General features: G+C 40.2%; 1 protein-coding gene across 2 annotated transcripts in view; it reads right to left on the bottom strand.

Moving 5' to 3' along the window:
- Positions 1-6,133: 6,133 nt before the first annotated feature.
- DNAJC15 (DnaJ heat shock protein family (Hsp40) member C15) overlaps positions 6,134-18,569 on the bottom strand; it is a 45,074-nt gene continuing 32,638 nt past the window's right edge. The window contains exons 5-6 of one of the 2 annotated variants that reach the window (XM_074961316.1): positions 12,225-12,295; positions 6,134-6,473 (exon numbers count right to left, since the gene is read on the bottom strand). In XM_074961316.1, the coding sequence (XP_074817417.1) occupies positions 6,403-6,473; positions 12,225-12,295 (142 nt within the window). In that variant the 3' untranslated portion in view covers positions 6,134-6,402. The remainder of the gene's footprint in view (positions 6,474-12,224; positions 12,296-18,569) is intronic. The other variant, XM_074961309.1, reaches the window with a different exon arrangement.

Below are 18,569 nucleotides of genomic sequence, written 5' to 3' on the forward strand. Positions count from 1 at the left end.
AAAGTGACTTACTGTACAGGGGAAAACTTAATTGTGTAAAATAAATGTACGAAGATTCCAACTGAGCACGTAAGCAAGGTGTAGCTGTAATGCCGGTGTTTAACAACTGGGCTCTCACATATTTTTAAGGCCCCTGTTGAAATGGTATTTATGTGCTGTGGAGAACAATGTCAATTGGGGGTTAAATAATATATTGAGATCAGTACAAACACTTGAAAGCTTTCATTTTAAAGCCTTATAAAATGGGGAATCCCATTGTTTCTCCCCCTATTGTGGCTAAAGAAAATCTAACTATGACCATTGTATTCAATCACTTAATTCTGAAACCTGAATTGCTGTCAGTAACCTAAAAACACTCAAATCTTTAAACCTCCCTTAGTTGATCAATTTGTCCCCTAAAGCAATTTATACTACAGTAATTCTCATTGACGCCAGTGAGGGAAGCACTAAACAATTACTGGCTGGCCTGCTGCTGAACTCCACTAACTAGGTGCTCATGGTTCCAACAGAGATTTCTGTTTGTTTTAGGTCAAGGGCAGCTTTACAAGCCAGATTTTCCTCTTCTTGGTACAACTTGAGCCAAGAAAAACCCCTCACGACTCAACACTGAGAACAAAGTATTGACCTGACCACTGACTCCAAGGCTTGACTCAGAATCATCTGGAGCACTGGTTTTAATACACTAATGTATTATTGCACCAGTCCACCAAATCTTAGCTACTGTGCTTTTCTTTGAATAGTCAAGGCTATTTAGAACATGATTTCATATTCAACTGTAGCCTTGAACATTACAGCATATGACTTAAAATAATAAAATAATAAATAATAATAAACCACCCTCCCCACACACACGCTACAGATTTTTTTCCCAGGAAAGCATGTTCTGCTGTTTTTATGCCAGCCATCTATTTTTAACATTGGATTTCCCCTTATATTTCTGATCATAGTCATTGTAATACTGTGTAGACTCATATTTTTCACAATAAGTTGCTATTTGCACAATTGCAGATACATACGTAACACTGAAGGCTCATGAATAAATTCCATGAACTGGTGAAAATCCGTACTTCCAAAGCCAGGCTTTATACAATATTTTAACACCACAAAACTATCCTGTGAGAGATGCTTTGACACCGGTTAAAAGAGTTTTACATGTAAGATTTGTTATATTTTAAAAAAACCCAATCCCCTCCCTGTATGAATTAGTATAAATAGGAATTAGGAAATAGAATAGTACAATAACGATAATTTACTGTCATAGGAGGTTATACACCAATTACTATCTGTACCATACATAATGCTCAGTATATTTGATAATACTAATATCAAAACAGTATTTTCTCATTCTAAAACATTGGTATGTATCGCCCCAAATGTTGAAGGAAGTAGTAATACTGCAATGCTTATTACTCAATTTAAATATAGAGTGTGCTTTTAACTATCCTGTAAACATTTGTTTTGAACAGTAACTTTGTTTAAAGATATTGGTCCAAGAGCATTAAATTATTTAAGAAAAAAATTGAATTCCAGTAATCTCCAAATGACTTCTCAGTTTAAGTTTAAATGAAAATAATTAAAGTGGAACTTTTAACGAGGATTTTGTTTATTTTTTGGCAAGGGCACAAGGGGAGGTGTTTGTGAAATTGCAAGCACACATTTCAAAGTGGAAGTTTTACTTCCTTTTAAACTGTAATTATCTGCTTTAGAAAGCCTATTTGGATTCTAAATTTCTGTTGGGTTTTTGTTTTATGAATTCCAGTACTATATAACAAATGTTACAAACCAAACAAACTCTTTATGGGATCCTAAGAAGTCATGTGCTTATGTATTCTGTTGGTTGACTGCAACAGTTAAACAAGAAAACACAAGTCTCATGGTTGTACTGACATCATTGATTATGCCGATTCACAAACAAAGACGTCTCAGCACTATACAAGCCAATGCTTTTGTTGCTAAGCCAAAAACAGCAATGTTAATTTAATCTCTATTCAAACTGGAAGTTCTGGAGGCTGCAGTGGGCAAAACGGGTGCCAGTCTATTCTGCTGCTTGCCAACAAAAAGAGGAAAAAAACACCTTTGTGCATGTACTGAAGACACAAGGAGAAAAAAAGCTACTGCACACACCAAAAAAATCTGATAAAAGTGGTCATCATCCTAAAGAGGGTATTATGAATACAATTATGAGAAGTTTAAGTTATTACCAAGCACTTGATCATAAACTTTTTCGTAAGCAATTTGGTTACGGTAATCAAAAGATGAACACTTAAGAGATTGAGGATTTGTTAATCCTCCAGTTGCTCTCAAATGTACATAAAGACACCAAGTTAGGCAAAAACTGAAACCAAATAACCAATTCAGATATGCACTTTTTTCTCCCTAAGGACTCCAACTGTGTGAGGTGGTCACCATTCTCAAGTCCCACTGAGCTTAGGAAGACCTGCAGGTGTTCAGGATCTCCCAGGAGACACTCAGAATCCGTTCCTGAAATGTACTAAGTCAGCAGAGCCAATTGCTAAGAAGATTGCCAAGTTCCAGAAGAGTGTCCTGGGAATTGTAGCGAAGACCAGGCAGACAAGCAAGTGCAGAGACTGGCAAGTCATATTTTATTAAATAAATGGGGGCTCAGTGCTTTAATGGAGGAGGCTCTTAATACATTTTTCTTGCTAGTGAGTTTTGCTCATGGCAGGATATGGCCCTTTGAGAGTACATAGTTCCACTATTATAAAATAGTAATTTGAAGGGCATGTATTGTAAAACAATGTATCTACTTATTTCTGTTTCAACAGAGCCTAAGGACCCCAAACAAGCTTCAGCATATTAGGAGCTGTACAAGCACACTACAAAGACCTTCCAGGCCCCAGAGAGCTCAAAACTTGGGATGACATACACATATACAGAAAAGTTAAGCCAATACTATTTCCCATGCGCTTACTGTTAAGTTAGACAGTATATATAGCATCTGCTTGATATACCAGGCGGTTCCTTTAGAATTCAAGATAATTTTATATGATTTCACTCGTTTTTTGAAAGTTTGTTTGTATGTGTTTAATTTTAAGGAAAAAATACCTACATGTCTTGATGCACTGATCAAAGCTAGGAAATCACGAGCTAAGTCTGACAGACTCAATTGTTATTTCATTTCACTCCCCTGCTTTTTTACTTCCAAATATGATTTAATAGACAAAATATCAGCTTTAGTTTTCTTCTACTGCTCACCCACATGTACAGAGTTATTGACCAGCTTGTGCTGCTACACATGCGCCAGAGCACACAGCGATGATACTCATGCTACTCTATATCTGTCAAGTCCCACATTTCATTGGACCCAACAGATTTCAGTGAGACCCCAGTGACCAGACTTATGCCTGGCAGAATGGGTTGGGGAGACAAGTCTCAAATGGGACAGGTGGGAGCTATTTCAAAGAAAACGGAAACAACTGAACTCAAGAAGAAGAAAATGTGGAGAGAAAAAAAAATCAATATGACATGACACACATGCTGCCTGGAAAGCAATTTGGTACAGGCAGCGGATCTGGTAGGAAAGATTCAAGTCACTTGAAATAAAATAAACAACTATAATCTGGGAGAAAAAAAAAAAACTTATTTCTTGGAAAGCCCTGAGAAGTTAATTAAGAACAGAGCAAAATTAACAGTTATTATATTTGTTTCAATTGATATTTTTAAAATGTGAGTTTTTTATAAAAATTTTCGCTCAGCAACAAGAAAAAAAGCTCTCATGTGGGAACAATAGCTAGTCAGCTCATAAAATCATTAGAGGGAATACTTTTGCTGCCTACCATGCAGAGCAGTTTTCTTTTGGGCAATGGTCCAGATCAATTACAGATTCGATCTATAAAAATCAGGGACAGAAAATTTTGACCATTTTTTTCCTAATGCACACTAGATCAGTGAAAGGTACAGCTAATCTTAAGTCTATTTGAAATTGCTACTATTCTTTTTCAAAAGCGACACTGTTAAGGACTCACTGAAGTACAGGCACGTTGCTTTAAAAATGTAATAGATTTGTTGGTCTGCTTTCATCTTGCATTAGAAAACCAGTTAGATGGCAGAAGCCTATTAGTTATATAGTCTATGTCCACGCCAGAGCAGGAGTCTCCCCTTCAATATGATCTTCAGTGCTTTATCTATTCTAATTTTAAATGTATCATGTGACCCACAATCTCACAGAAAGGTGGATAAATATAAAAAAAAAATCTTTTGATTTAATTGGATTTTTTAGTTATTTAATGTTTAAAAAAATAAGCCTGTTTAAAATGAAATCTGAATGCAAAACAAAATATGTTAGGGCCTAAACTTATTATAATTTGGCTGTAAATGTGAAATATGTTTTGATAAGAGAAGTTTATGGAGCCAAAACATTTAAGGTTGTTTTGTTTAATAAAAATAAATGTTACAGCTATTTTGTGTTTAATTAAATTTCAGTTACCCTCCTAATTCAGCTCGAGACAAAATGACCAAAAGTTAATTATCTCGTACAAAAGCAATATATCATATCATTCACCATTTTCTGACATACTAAAAATGAAGTTAAGAAACTGCAAATATTAAGCTATATAATTGCTTAAATAAATGTACATTGTTATACTGTGTTTGCACGTAGAAAAAGATGCACCAAATTTAGTATAAAGGCTCCATTAATTTGAAAATCAACATGTTTTAATGGTTATACCAACCAATAAAAATGCACCTCTCTTTAGAAAGCAAGTAGAAATGGAAAAATTATTAAAATCGATTATTTAAATTGAGGCTTTTGACTTGGTGATTTAAATCATGATTTTCATCACATTGATCTAAGTTAATCCACGCAGTCTCGTACACATCCTGCATCTGTGACTGGCAGGAAGCATGACTAGATGACCTAACCTTCAAGGTTTCTTTCAGAGCTGGCCTTAGCATTTTTTTGGGTGGGCTGGCAAAACAGTTTCACACTCTTCCCCATCATCAGACTCCTATTAACCATGATCACTGCGCTACATAGAGGACTAATCTAAGGATTTTGAGGAAGATTAGTATAATGGGGCTGTGTTCTGCTTAATTGACACATTTTAACACAAAAGTGTGGGTGTCTAGGAAAGAATGGGAAGACAAGACACCCCAGAGCCTCTAGGTACAGAAGTGGAGCCCAGCTGTGGAGGGTTGTGGTTAGCTGCCAATATTTAAAACAAAACAAACAAACAACAAAAAAAAAAACCAAGAGTTCTCCCAGGAAAAAACTGTCCAAGTAAGATGGATACCTAGGGGCCATTAGGCACTCTGTATTCTACTGAATGTTACCACATTACATGTTACCAACAGTAATTGTCCCAACTCTCTTCCCTCTGGCTAGTATTTTATAGAGAAACTAAGGCATAACAATTAAATAAGTTGACCATGGTCACAAAAGGGATGCTAGTCAGTGCTGAATTAGAAAACAGGAATCTCCTGTTCTTAATCTTCTAGGATGACGTCTCATGGAATTCTGTTGCTCCTCCTTGTGGGAAGAGGTCACGCGGGCTACTCAGAGGAGTTGGCTCGGTTGCAGGCAGCTGATTGAGGGGGAACCTACAGTCACACTAGTACCATGAATGAATCTTGAATGCCACTGCCCCATATATTTGTAAACTGATCTCGAGTCCTCACAAAGGGAGTTGTGGCACTGGTTTTCCCAAAGGCCAGCAGTGCAGTGAGGCATAAACAGACAGTGAGTTTAAGGAAAGCTATCTTTCTCAAAGCTGTCTTAACATGGAAAAGGTCTAAGCACCTTCAAAAAAAAAAATTTAAAAAAATCAGGCCAATATTCTCCTTTACACTTCTACGTCCCTCAAATACAGAGATAAGGAAACCAGCATTTTGGCGTAATTTTCAAGTCATTTCGTCCCAACCAGCAACTTTGAAATGGCATCTATGCTGCACATCAAAAGAAAGGAATCCAACATGTGGCAAGCCTTTCAGTTTTACGTTCTAGAGCCACTTCAAGTGACAGCGCTATACAGTATCACCATTATCAAGTCAATAAATAAATATATAAATAAATAAAGCCTATATTATAATACAGACAAATGTTTCCATTTTAAAAAAATAAGTTCCAGAAGTCCAGCCCTATTGCACAAACCTGTAATAAACCATTTTTAAAGAACAGTCAATGAAGAACCAGCTTCAATGCTTCCAAAGAGTCAAAACAGATTGAGGGGGAAAAAAATACTAGAAATGAGACTTATTGTAAAATGTATCAGTTTGCTTTTTAAATAGTCTTAGATCTTTAATAATGAAGATAGATAACTGAATATTTGATCCAGTGTTATGCAACTATATAGAGCAGCACGCAGCTATTGCACAATATATCTACAGGATTTCCAGTAGAAAGGAATATATAAAAAGTTCTATCACAGAAGTCCTTGGACATTAATTTTTGGTGCTGGATTCTAACAAATCTTTTGCTTCATTTATTTTTGTTGCTAAGTATGGAGATCCACCTGAAAAAAAGGGAGAAAAATAGATTTATATCAGTATGAAATACAAAACCATTTAACTTAGAGCATCCCTTAAATTATTGGTGATGTGGTTTATTAGTTTCCTCCCTCTCCAAAAAAATCATTCATAAGCTTACGTGAAAATGTCAGAGATAAATTAAACTAGTGGATAAGTAAACAGAACAAACATGCAATAAAATCTTAATCACTGTGAAAAATAATGCAGAGCAGCACTCTCCTATCAAAGTGAAGTCCTCATGAACAGTCTAAAATTATTCTCTCAAATCATCTTATATTTAGACTGAATGCATTGTTCCTGCACCTGTTAAGCAAGGTCAGCTACCCTGAACAGTTCATATAATGAGAACAGCTAGGATTTTTTCCCCCCAGGAAATCATCAGAGGCAAAATGTTAAGCCAATTTTTGATACAGAATCATTAAGAACATACACCAAGCCTATTCCATTCTAGATTCAGAGACAGAGAAATACCAGCCAAAAGATGTCACATTAAAGCTATTTAAACACAGTACTCCTTCTAACTTCTGGTCCTGAACAGTGTCATTGCTTTATGCTCCATCTAACAATCTGATTACAGTTCAGTGGTCTTTGTGTTTGTTTTTTTACTCTCCCCTTGAGTGTCAACCATCTGCCTACAGTCACCAAAAACAACATTATAAGGTCTGTATCAGTATCTCGTCACTCACTAGAACACAGCTCTATCTTTAAAAAGAAAAGGAGGACTTGTGGCACCTTAAAGACTAACAGCAGACTAGAGACTAGCATAAGCTTTCGTGAGCTAGAGCTCACTTCATCGGATGCATGCAGTGGAAAATACAGTGGGGAGATTTATATACACAGAGAACATGAAACAATGGGTGTTACCATACAGACTGTAACAAGAGTGATCAGGTAAGGTGAGCTATTACCAGCAGGAGAGCGGGGGGGGAATCTTTTGTAGTGATAATCAAGGCGGGCGGGCCATTTCCAGCAGTTGACAAAAACATCTGAGGAACAGTGGGGGGGGGGAGGGGGGGTAGGATAAACATGGGGAAATAGTTTTATTTTGTGTAATGACACATCCACTCCCAGTCTTTATTCAAGCCTAAGTTAATTGTATCTAGTTTGCAAATTAATTCCAATTCAGCAGTCTCTTGTTGGAGTCTGTTTTTGAAGTTTTTTTGTTGAAGAATTGCCACTTTTAGGTCTGTAATTGAGTGACCAAAGAGATTGAAGTGTTCTCCGACTGGTTTTTGAACGTTATAATTCTCGACGTCTGATTTGTGTCCATTTATTCTTTTATGTAGAGACTGTCCAGTTTGGCCAATGTACATGGCAGAGGGGCATTGCTGGCACGTGATGGCATATATCACATTGGTAGATCTGCAGGTGAACGAGCCTCTGATAGTGTGGCTGATGTGATTAGGCCCTATAATGGTGTCCCCTGAATAGATATGTGGGCACAGTTGGCAACGGGCTTTGTTGCAAGGATAGGTTCCTGGGTTAGTGGTTCTGTTGTGTGGCTGCTGGTGAGCATTTGCTTCAGGTTGGGGGGCTGTCTGTAAGCAAGGACTGACCTGTCTCCCAAGATCTGTGAGAGTGATGGGTCGTCCTTCAGGATAGTTGTAGATCCTTGATGATACGTTGGAGAGGTTTTAGCTGGGGGCTGAAGGTGATGGCTAGTGGCCTTCTGTTATTTTCTTTGTTGGGCCTGTCCTGTAGTAGGTAACTTCTGGGTACTCTTCTGGCTCTGTCAATCTGTTTCTTCACTTCAGCAGGTTGGTACTGTAGTTGTAAGAATGTTTGATAGAGATCTTGTAGGTGTTTGTCTCTGTCTGAGGGGTTGGAGCAAATGTGGTTGTATCGTAGAGCTTGGCTGTAGACAATGGATTGTATGGTGTGGTCTGGATGAAAGCTGGAGGCATGTAGGTAGGCATAGCGGTCAGTAGGTTTCTGCTATAGGGTGGTGTTTATGTGACCATCGCTTATTAGCACCATAGTGTCCAGGAAGTGGATCTGTTGTGTGGACTGGTCCAGGCTGAGGTTGATGGTGGGATGGAAATTGTTGAAATCATGGTGGAATTCCTCAAGGGCTTCTTTTCCATGGGTCCAGATGATGAAGATGTCATAAATGTAGCGCAAGTAGAGTAGGGGCATTAGGGGACGAGAGCTGAGGAAGCGTTGTTCTAAGTCAGCCATAAAAATGTTGGCATACTCTGGGACCATGCGGGTACCCATAGCAGTGCCGCTGATTCGAAGGTATAGATTGTCCCCTAATGTGAAATAGTTATGGGTGAGGACAAAGTCACGAAGTTCAGCCACCAGGTTTGCCGTGACATTATCGGGGATACTGTTCCTGATGGCTTGTAGTCCATCTTTGTGTGGAATGCTGGTGTAGAGGGCTTCTACATCCACAGTGGCAAGGATGGTGTACATTGCCATGTACATTGGCCAAACTGGACAGTCTCTATGTAAAAGAATAAATGGACACAAATCAGACGTCAAGAATTATAACATTCAAAAACCAGTCGGAGAACACTTCAATCTCTTTGGTCACTCAATTACAGACCTAAAAGTGGCAATTCTTCAACAAAAAAACTTCAAAAACAGACTCCAACAAGAGACTGCTGAATTGGAATTAATTTGCAAACTAGATACAATTAACTTAGGCTTGAATAAAGACTGGGAGTGGATGTGTCATTACACAAAATAAAACTATTTCCCCATGTTTATCCTACCCCACCCTCCCCCCGCCACTGTTCCTCAGATGTTTTTGTCAACTGCTGGAAATGGCCTGCCCGCCTTGATTATCACTACAAAAGATTCCTCCCCGCCCCCCGCTCTCCTGCTGGTAATAGCTCACCTTACCTGATCACTCTTGTTACAGTCTGTATGGTAACACCCATTGTTTCATGTTCTCTGTGTATATAAATCTCCCCACTGTATTTTGCACTGCATGCATCCGATGAAGTGAGCTGTAGCTCACGAAAGCTTATGCTCAAATAAATTTGTTAGTCTCTAAGGTGCCACAAGTCCTCCTTTTCTTTTTGAGGATACAGACTAACATGGCTGCTACTCTGAAACCTCTATCTTTGTACACTAAAATGTGGTTTAAACATCACTGTGCCCTGAACAACCTTTTCCTAAGCATCTGTTCTTATGAATGAAAAATTATGAACAACATTTAAGGATACAGAAAGGACAAGTATCAGTTCTAGGTGCCTGGCAACAGAAGGAGGTGGGACTTCCAAGACTGGAGAACTTCACTGTGACTTTTAGATCAGGAGTCTAAACCACTACAAACTCATTCCCAGATAGGGTTGCCAACTACTGGGAGTCTCCCGGAATCATGCCCTTTCTTCCGGAGGCTACCGAAGCCAAACTGGGAGATTTTAGGTGCTGAAAGTCTGGTGGCGGCAGTGGGGCTAAGACAGACTCCCTGCCTGCCCTGGCTCTGCACCGCTCCCTAAAGTGGCTGACACATCCCTGTGGCCCCCTTAGCCCAGCTGTGCCGCCGACCGGTAGCTGCCCGAGGTAAGCGCCTCCCGGCTGGAGCCTACACCCCACACTACCTCCTGCACCCCAACCCCCTATCTCAGCCCTCCACCCCAGGCTCAGCCCAGAGCTCCCTCCCACACTCTGAACCCCTTGGCCCCACCCCACAGAGCCCATACCCCCTCCTGCACCCCAACCTCCTACCCCAGCCCATTGAAAGTGAGTGAGGGTGGGGGAGAGCGATCGACGAAGGGAGTGGGGATGGAGTGAGCGGGGCGGGGCCTCGGAGAAGGGGCAGAGCAAGGCATTTGGATTTGTGTGATTAGACAGTTGGCAACCCTATTCCCAGATCTAATACAGAAACAACTGAGTGAAGTCCATATTTTTTAAGTGTGTGCTGTATTGTGTTTGTGTGTTTGGGGTGGGGGGGTTGGGAGGGGCAGAGGGGGGGAGAATGCTTACCAATACATATGTAAAGTTTTTCTGATAAATTGGGTTTTAGTAAGGAGTGGGGATTACTAAATTGAATGTAGCTTGTCTATTCCCCTTTGAGAGCAGAGGCATGAAAAATAAAATAACTGCAAAAAGCAATACAAGCTAGAGAAATATTAACTACGCACTGTTTAAATGCCAAAAGTGAATTCTCTCAAAATAAAGTCAAATTTGCTAAAAGCGTTTTTTGCTACACTTACATCATTAAGTGCACAACCTATTTCATTGCCTTCCAATGAGAGAGAAACTTGTATCATGCAATTCAATTTGTAATTTTAGTTTGGATACTCACTGCAACAATTTTTGTGGCTTTCGTTGTGCATATTATTTCTCTAAAAACATTTGATTTTGATTTATTTATTTAAAATTGTGTCTTCAGATCCCATAGTTCTCTCATAACTAGCCTATATAACTGTAGTTTTAATCAGTTTCCATTGTTGTCCTTTTCCACTAACTCCAATTATCTGCTACAGTTGTGTATTATCTTTGGCTTCAACCCTGCCACTAATGAAGTCAAAGGAGTTCTAAGTGGGTATATGGGCCTGCCTGTGCAGATGCAGGATTAGGAACTATGGCCCCAATTCTGCAATTCGTAGCGCACAGGTGGGTTGCTGAGTCTACACGATGCCCTGATGAAGTCTACAGAGCCCTAGGCAAGTGCAACTGTCAGCTCAGATGCTATCAATTGTGGGAGTGGGAGACTTTAGTGTATATCATCTTCAGAACAGCGATTGTCTTAATATGTTGGTACAGCACCCAGCCCAAAGGAACCAAGATCCTGATGGGGATCTCTGGGTGCCACTGCAATACAAATGATAATGTTTGTCAATCAAAACTTTTAACATACTGTACTCTAAACTGTAGCTCTGACCATCATAATATATTACAAATATAACAGAGAATTCCTTTCGTATTTTCAGTATACCCACTTTACAGAAAAACAAATTAAAAAGCAGAATGACAGACAACATCTAAGCAGGACTGTATAGCCGTTAGCAATCTAAGGAGATAAGGCAGCTGAAAGAAAAGTGCTTACTCAACACCTTATATTGCCAGCGGTCAGTTATCTTTTTCTTATGATGGTTAGGAACAAAATCCTGTGAATCTGTCAACAAGAAATAAAAAACTTCACTTCCCCCTTTTGACTTTTGAAATACAGTGCAATTCTACCATCTGTTATTGAAAAGTAGAAACAGGAATGAACATATGCGCTCTTTCTCAAGCAGCTGTAGTGTAGTTAAAGTTATAATAAGCCTTTCTGTAAGATAAATTTACATTAAAAACCTGGCCAATTAAAGCAACTGTGCCCAGCTTTACAGTTTTCCAGGATGGGTTTAAGAAACCCAGAATCTGATATATTTAGTGATTATAGCACATGTCCCTCAGAGACTTGTGTGCTCATATATTTATGGTCAGAAAAAACCCAGTTCAAGCATTTTTGTGTAATGTAAGTGGGAACTTCATGGCTAGTGTTTTCCCTTCTTCAAAGCTCCTGGAAAACTAACATCTAGTGAAGTGCTGATCTAGAAAATGAGCTCAGAAGGCGGCAGAGTAACCTAGTGCTACTATGGCATATGGAGCTTGGATATCGGTCTACTTTATTAGCGAAAACAACAACATATAAAAGCTTACCTGTAAGTCTCACTACTAAATATACAGCACGTAATTACATGAATTACATAAATGGCTAGCTACAACCAGTTTAAGTAAACTGAAAGGAGCTCGTAGTATGTTCTTTCCACCCAATATTAATGAAAACAACAGTGTACCTTTATCAGGGTGATTCAAAATCATGATTCTCCTATGAGCTGTTCTAATCTTGGCCTTGTCAGCAGATGGACTGTAGAAATAAATTAAAGTGCTTACCATAGTGTTAAATTCAGATTGTAAATGATCAGTTTGCACTGACTTCAGACAATTTAAAACTAGAGGTTTTCACCATCTTGTGGACAAAACACACAATTGCACCTTTTGGGATGTAACATTTTAATAAGCCTTTTAAGACATTTAAGGAAGTACACCTCTTTTGTATTAAAAAAAAAAAGCGCAGCCAGTACAGTGAAGGAATACTGACAGTTTTTGTCTGTTCCAAAACTCAGCAGTTCCTGCCATATACACTACAGAGACTGTATCAGCACAGTTATGTCAGTGTAGCTATGCCAGCACTACACTGACAGAAGGGGTTTTCTGTCAACGTAGGAACATCACCTCTCCAAACGGCATTAGCTAGGTCAATGGAAGCCCTCTTCCCTCACACCTCTAATTGATGTAGCTATGCTAATATAACTTTTCATTATAGACAAAGCCTTACACACATTTAACTGGTTTTCCACCAGTGAACAGGGAAAAATGATCCCGGAAAATGGTTATTTACGACCAATGACAAAATATATAATATTTGTTGTAACTATGAATCTATACAGAGTATTATTAAAATAATTCCTCATCCTGGTGAGATCCGAAAACTCTGCATTTTTTGTTTTTCCAAAGCTGTTCGATGTGTTATACTCAGGGACATGTCAATTTACAAATGCTACATAAAGCTGCTCCTTTCAATGACAGGAAGATAAAATATGTACTTCAACTAAATTAAGTGTGTACCTTACCAGCAAATAGCCACTTATGGAAGCATTGTGCTAGCACACTAGCAGAGTTCCTTCTGGTTTGAAGAGGAACATTTGTATTTGAAGCTGTATGGTTTAGCTTTTTTAAAATTAGTTGACATGGAAAATGTAGCCACCATTTGCAGCAACATTTACCACTTCAAGAGAAGCCAGAGGAAGGCAGCTTTTTGTCACTCCACTGAAGAATGCTATAGGGTAACATTGTTTAGTGGTACAAAATTTCACCAGAGAAGGCAAATACATACTGCCCCCGCCTTTTCTTTTTAGCCTAAGTCTCCAAGAGCAGAGGCTAATACATACTTCCACCCCATTGCCCCCTTTTTAGCCGAAGGCTCCAAGAACCTAACTCCACTATCTGTGCAGGAATGCCAGGTCTCAGCCTAACTATAGTCTTGTGGGGGGACTCCCCTAAATATTGTAATTTTTACTCTTCAATCACGGAAAAATCAAAGCCTACATAAGTTGCAGAAGTGGTGCACAGAACTGCACCAGAGAAGAAAAAGCGATGGGAATAAAAATTAGGCGGTCAGAGGCCCTGAAAATTACATAATAATTGAGAAATAAGATTATTTATATTTCAAATAATTTTTATATCAAACTGTTAAAGAGCACAATTTCCCATTATTTCAACCTATAAAGCTGTTAATAAATAGGCTGCTGTAATCTAGCGGATTGAGCACACAATTAGAACCAAGTTTAGCTGAGTTCTGTTCTCAATTCTGCAACTCACTGTGTGACCTGGGACAAGAAACAATCTATATACTTCAGTTACCCCACAGGCATAGTTCTCATAGGGACAATAATGTTTGCCCTCCTTAGTCTGGGGATTTCAGACCTACACTGCTAAAGGGCACTAAGTGCAAAGTACTATTAGAATCCAAAAATGAGTATTAATGTATTGTTAAGGTTAGAAATTTTAATGCTCAATAGGTTACGGCAAAATTGCAGTAAAGTAGTGCAGTTCTGTTCTGAAAAATGACTGATAAAATGGCATGTAACATCAAGTTTGCTTAATTTACCAGATGTCACTAATCCTGCAAACTCAAAACCCTTTCTTAAACATCACCAGTCATAAAGGTTCTGCATTGCAAGTTACACTGACAAGCCTCAGTTTCATTAGTGCAACCTTACTCATTACCTTCAGGAAGGTTACATAGGGGTAACAGATTGGCCTTGTACATTTGGTCAGCCATATGTCTCTGGATATATATAGGAACAGATCTATGGAGTAACATGATGCTATTTTCCAGTCATTTTTCAGAGTATAATCACACTTGAAGGTTGAATACATGACCTCAACTTTGTCCCGTGTGTATGCACTGATTATACAATCTACTGTACTACTTCTGAAATGCAATAACTTATGATTTTTCTACAGTCTTAGATTCTATCTTTTTATTATTTCATACTTATTTTTATTGATTTATACCAGGGGCGGGCAAACTTTTTGGCCCGAGGGCTGCATCGCATTTCTGAAATTGCTGTGCCTCCCCCAACAGCCAGGCATGGCCCAGCCCCTGCCCCCTATTCGACTCCCCCGGGACTCCTGCCCCATCCAACCCCCCCAGTTCCCTGACGGCCCCCGGGGACCTCTGCCCCATCCAACCCCCCTGCTCTCTGTCCCCTGACCGCCTCTGGACCCCCCTGCCCCTAACTGCCTCCCACCGCCCCATCCAACCTCCCTCTCCCTCCTGACTGCCCTCCCCCCGGGACCCTTGTCCCATTCACACCCCCCCCCCGCTCCCTGACTGCCCCTGGAAGCCCCGCCCCTAACTGCCCTCCATTGCCCCATCCAACCCCTCCTCTCCTTCCTGACTGCCCCCCCCGGGGACCCCTGCCCCCATTCAACCCCCCTGTTCCCCACCCTCTGACCGCCCCAACCCAATCCACACCCCTAGCCCCGACCACCCCCGAACTCCCCTGTTCGGCCCTCTATCCAATCCCACCCTGCTCCCTGCCCCCTTACTGCGCTGCCTGGAGCACCAGTGGCTGGTGGCACGGCTGCATCAGGACAGACAGGCAGCCGTGCAGCACAGAGCACCAGGTCAGGCCACGGTTCTGCAGCCGCGCCGCCCCAGGAGCTTGCAGCCCCGCCGCCCAGAGCATTGCACCGGCAGCACAGTAAACTGAGGCTGCGGGGGAGGGGGAACAGCAGGGGAGGGGCCAGGAGCCAGGCCGGATGTGGCCCACCTCTGATTTATACACTATGTAATTTTTCTAGCTAACATATCAATACTTTTGTCACCACTTACATACCATATATTGAAACAGTATAAAGATTTCCTTTGGAAAAAAAAAATCTTTATTTTATCTTGTAAGCTGTCTGTTGAGACAACAATATGTACATTTTGAGTTTCTCTCATCTAGAACTAGCTAACTTACAATTCTCATTGGACTTATTCTGTAAATCTGGAAAGTTCAGGATGTTTGCTTAAAACAGGGAAGCTAGTAACATATCCTATATTTAGATTCCCTAACATTTTCCATTATAAAAGGTTCTTGTGTACTTCTCTTTGAAAAGCTCTCAACTCCATTGGCTGCAGCAGGCAGACATTATAATACTTCACTTATAATGCCTTCCCCATAAATCTCAAAATTGAATTAAGCCCCAGAACCATTGCAAACTAAGGATTTCCTTTTTACAGATGACAAAAATGAGGGACAGGGATTAAAACAACTTGCCAAAAGTCACAGGAATTTTATGGCACAGAATAGGGAATCACAAGACCCAAGCACAAGACCATTTTTCTTCCCTTATGGAGACACCAGTTACTGCTCCATAGTTAATGCTGAGTTCCATTTTGCATTTAAAGTACAAATTAATCCTCTGTTTTACGTACAAAGCCTCCACAAAATTGTTGTTTATTCGGGGGCACAGAATGGATTTTCTGAGAATTTACAAGTCCAGTAATTAGTGTGAGTTAAAAATTCATTAAAAATTAGCCTCTAAGAAATTCAGCATCTGTCAGTCTGGATGTGGGGGTCTGGATGTGGGGGCTCAGGGTGGTGCATCAAGGTGGGGGTTTGAGTGCAGGGAGCTCAGTGGGAGTGGTCTGGGTGCAGGGGTGAGGGTCTGGAGGCGAGGGGGTCTGGGTGCAGGGGGGCTCTGGGTACAGTGGTTGAGGTTCAATGGGTTTTTTGGGTATGGAGGGCGAGGCTAAGCGGGGGTATCTGGGTATAGGAGGTCTGGAAGCACGGGGGTTGAGTGGATAGGGGGAGCAGCTCCCTGTACAATGACCCCTCCCCTTGTATGGGGAGGGATGAGGGTAGGAAGCAGGGGAGGATGCTGAGCTTCATGCAGCTAGGTGAGGTTTCTGAGCATGGGTCTGACACAGCCCCACCCACTCCTTGCAGGGGAAGAGGAAGTCCTATCCTCTCCTGCCTCCCGCCCAGACAGGACTAGTAGCTGATCCCGGCTCAGGGTAGGAGCCACTGGCTGGGGTGTCCCCAACCCTGTGGTGATTAACCTCTCTGCTGCTGCTCTGGGTGCCTGAAACAATGTACCTGTGCTGCTAGAGAGTGGTGCATGACTGCTCTTGCAGCTTCCCTGTCGGAAAAGTCATTTATCTGTGGGGAAGCAAAGAAATCTGCAGATGATATGAATTGGCGCAGAATTCCCCCAGGAGTAATATGTCCCTTCTTGCTTCAACCACCATTCCAGAGGACATGCGTCCATGCTGATGACAGGTTCTGCTCAATAACCATCCAAAGCATCCAACGCATATTCATTTTCATCACCTGAGTTAGATGCCATCAGCAGAAGGTTGATTTTCTTTTTGGTGGTTCAGGTTCTGTAGTTTCTGCATTGGAGTGCTGCTCTTTTAAGACTTCTGAAGACCTCATCCCTCTCAGATTTTGGAATGCACTTCAGATTCTTAAACCTTGAGCCAAGTGACGTAGCTATCTTTAGAAATCTCACATTGGTACCTTCTTTGCGTTTTGTCAAATCTGCAGTGAAAGTGTTCTTAAAAGGAACAACATGTGCTGGGTCATCATCCAAGACCACTATAACATGGAATATATCGCAGAGTAGGAGACATACGATTCTCCCCAAAGGAGTTCAACCACAAATTTAATTCATGCATTATTTTTTTAATGAGCATCATCAGCATGGAAGTACGTCCTCTGGAATGGTGGCCGAAGCATGAAGGGACATATGAATGTTTAGCATATTGCACGTAAATACCTTGCAATGCTGGCTACAATAGTGCCATGCAAACGCCTGTTATCACTTTTACATCGTTTTGTTTTTGAGTGCAGTTACGTAACAAAAATATCTACATTTGTAAGTTGCACTTTCACCATAAAGAGATTGCACTACAGTACCTGTATGAGGTGAACTGAAAAATACTATTTCTTTTGTTTGCCATTTTTACAGTGCCAAATATTTGTAATAAAAAAATAATATAAAGTGAGCACTGTCTACTTTGTATACTGTATTGTAAATGAAATCAATATATTTAAAAATTTAGAAAAACATAAAAAAATGTGATAAATTTCAATTGGTATTCTATTGTTTAACAGTGCGATTAAAACTGTGATTAATTTTTTTTTAGTTAATCGCGAGAGTTAACTGCAATTCATTGACAGCCCTAATTCAAAATTCTTGTTGGCAGATTAAGGAGAAAAGTGACAATTGGGGCAAGTAAAGGTTCTATGACCACATACTGGCTGGGGCATCAGTACTTTAAAAGGCTCCCCAAGGGACGGCATTCTTGCCTCTTCTCCACTGCACACTAAGATAGTACTAACTGGGGAAACTGAAACAGAGCATAAGGGATACCTTTAAAGTGCATGGACATTGGAATTATGGGGTTGGGATCTCCCATCCCTCCTTTACATAGCACCAGTTCTCTAACACAGACCTCCGAAACAATAATTCAACTGCAAATTAAGGTCCAGAATCACCAGTACATCGACTGCTATGAACTGTTTTGTCAAAGCAAACCAACTTTAAAGCCATCTAAATGGACCAGTAAGCTCTAACTACAATGCACTACTCTGGTGTACCAGTGAATCTACCCATAAGTTTAATTTTAATAAGTGATTTAAGGTTGCTAACGCATATCTTTAAGTCATCCAAAATACCACGTGGTACCATTCTCTTTGGATTTCTTGTTTAGTGTGCATGTATGAAATATATATTTTCAAAACCTAAGGAAATTGCAAGACAAAAAAATACATCAAGGAGGACATAATTTTGGGACATATCAGTTAAAGACCCTTATGGGAATGTTGTAATTAACTTTAAATGTAACCTTAACTCTCAATCGCCTGGATTAATAAGGGTTAGATATGGCATCATTACAACATTCCTGTAATTAAAGTCTAATTAATGTTAAGGTTACACAAACAAAAATCCAGACATGTTAACATGTTGGAACTGCACAGTTAAGGCAACCAAACAATCTTAACTCTGGCCTATAGAGACTTCCTGCAATAATCATGCAATTATGATTAAAACATTTTAGCATTTGTGGCCCCAGATAA

The sequence above is a fragment of the Natator depressus genome, chromosome 1, assembly GCF_965152275.1.
Source record: "Natator depressus isolate rNatDep1 chromosome 1, rNatDep2.hap1, whole genome shotgun sequence".
In the NCBI taxonomy this organism is placed as follows: domain Eukaryota; kingdom Metazoa; phylum Chordata; order Testudines; family Cheloniidae; genus Natator; species Natator depressus.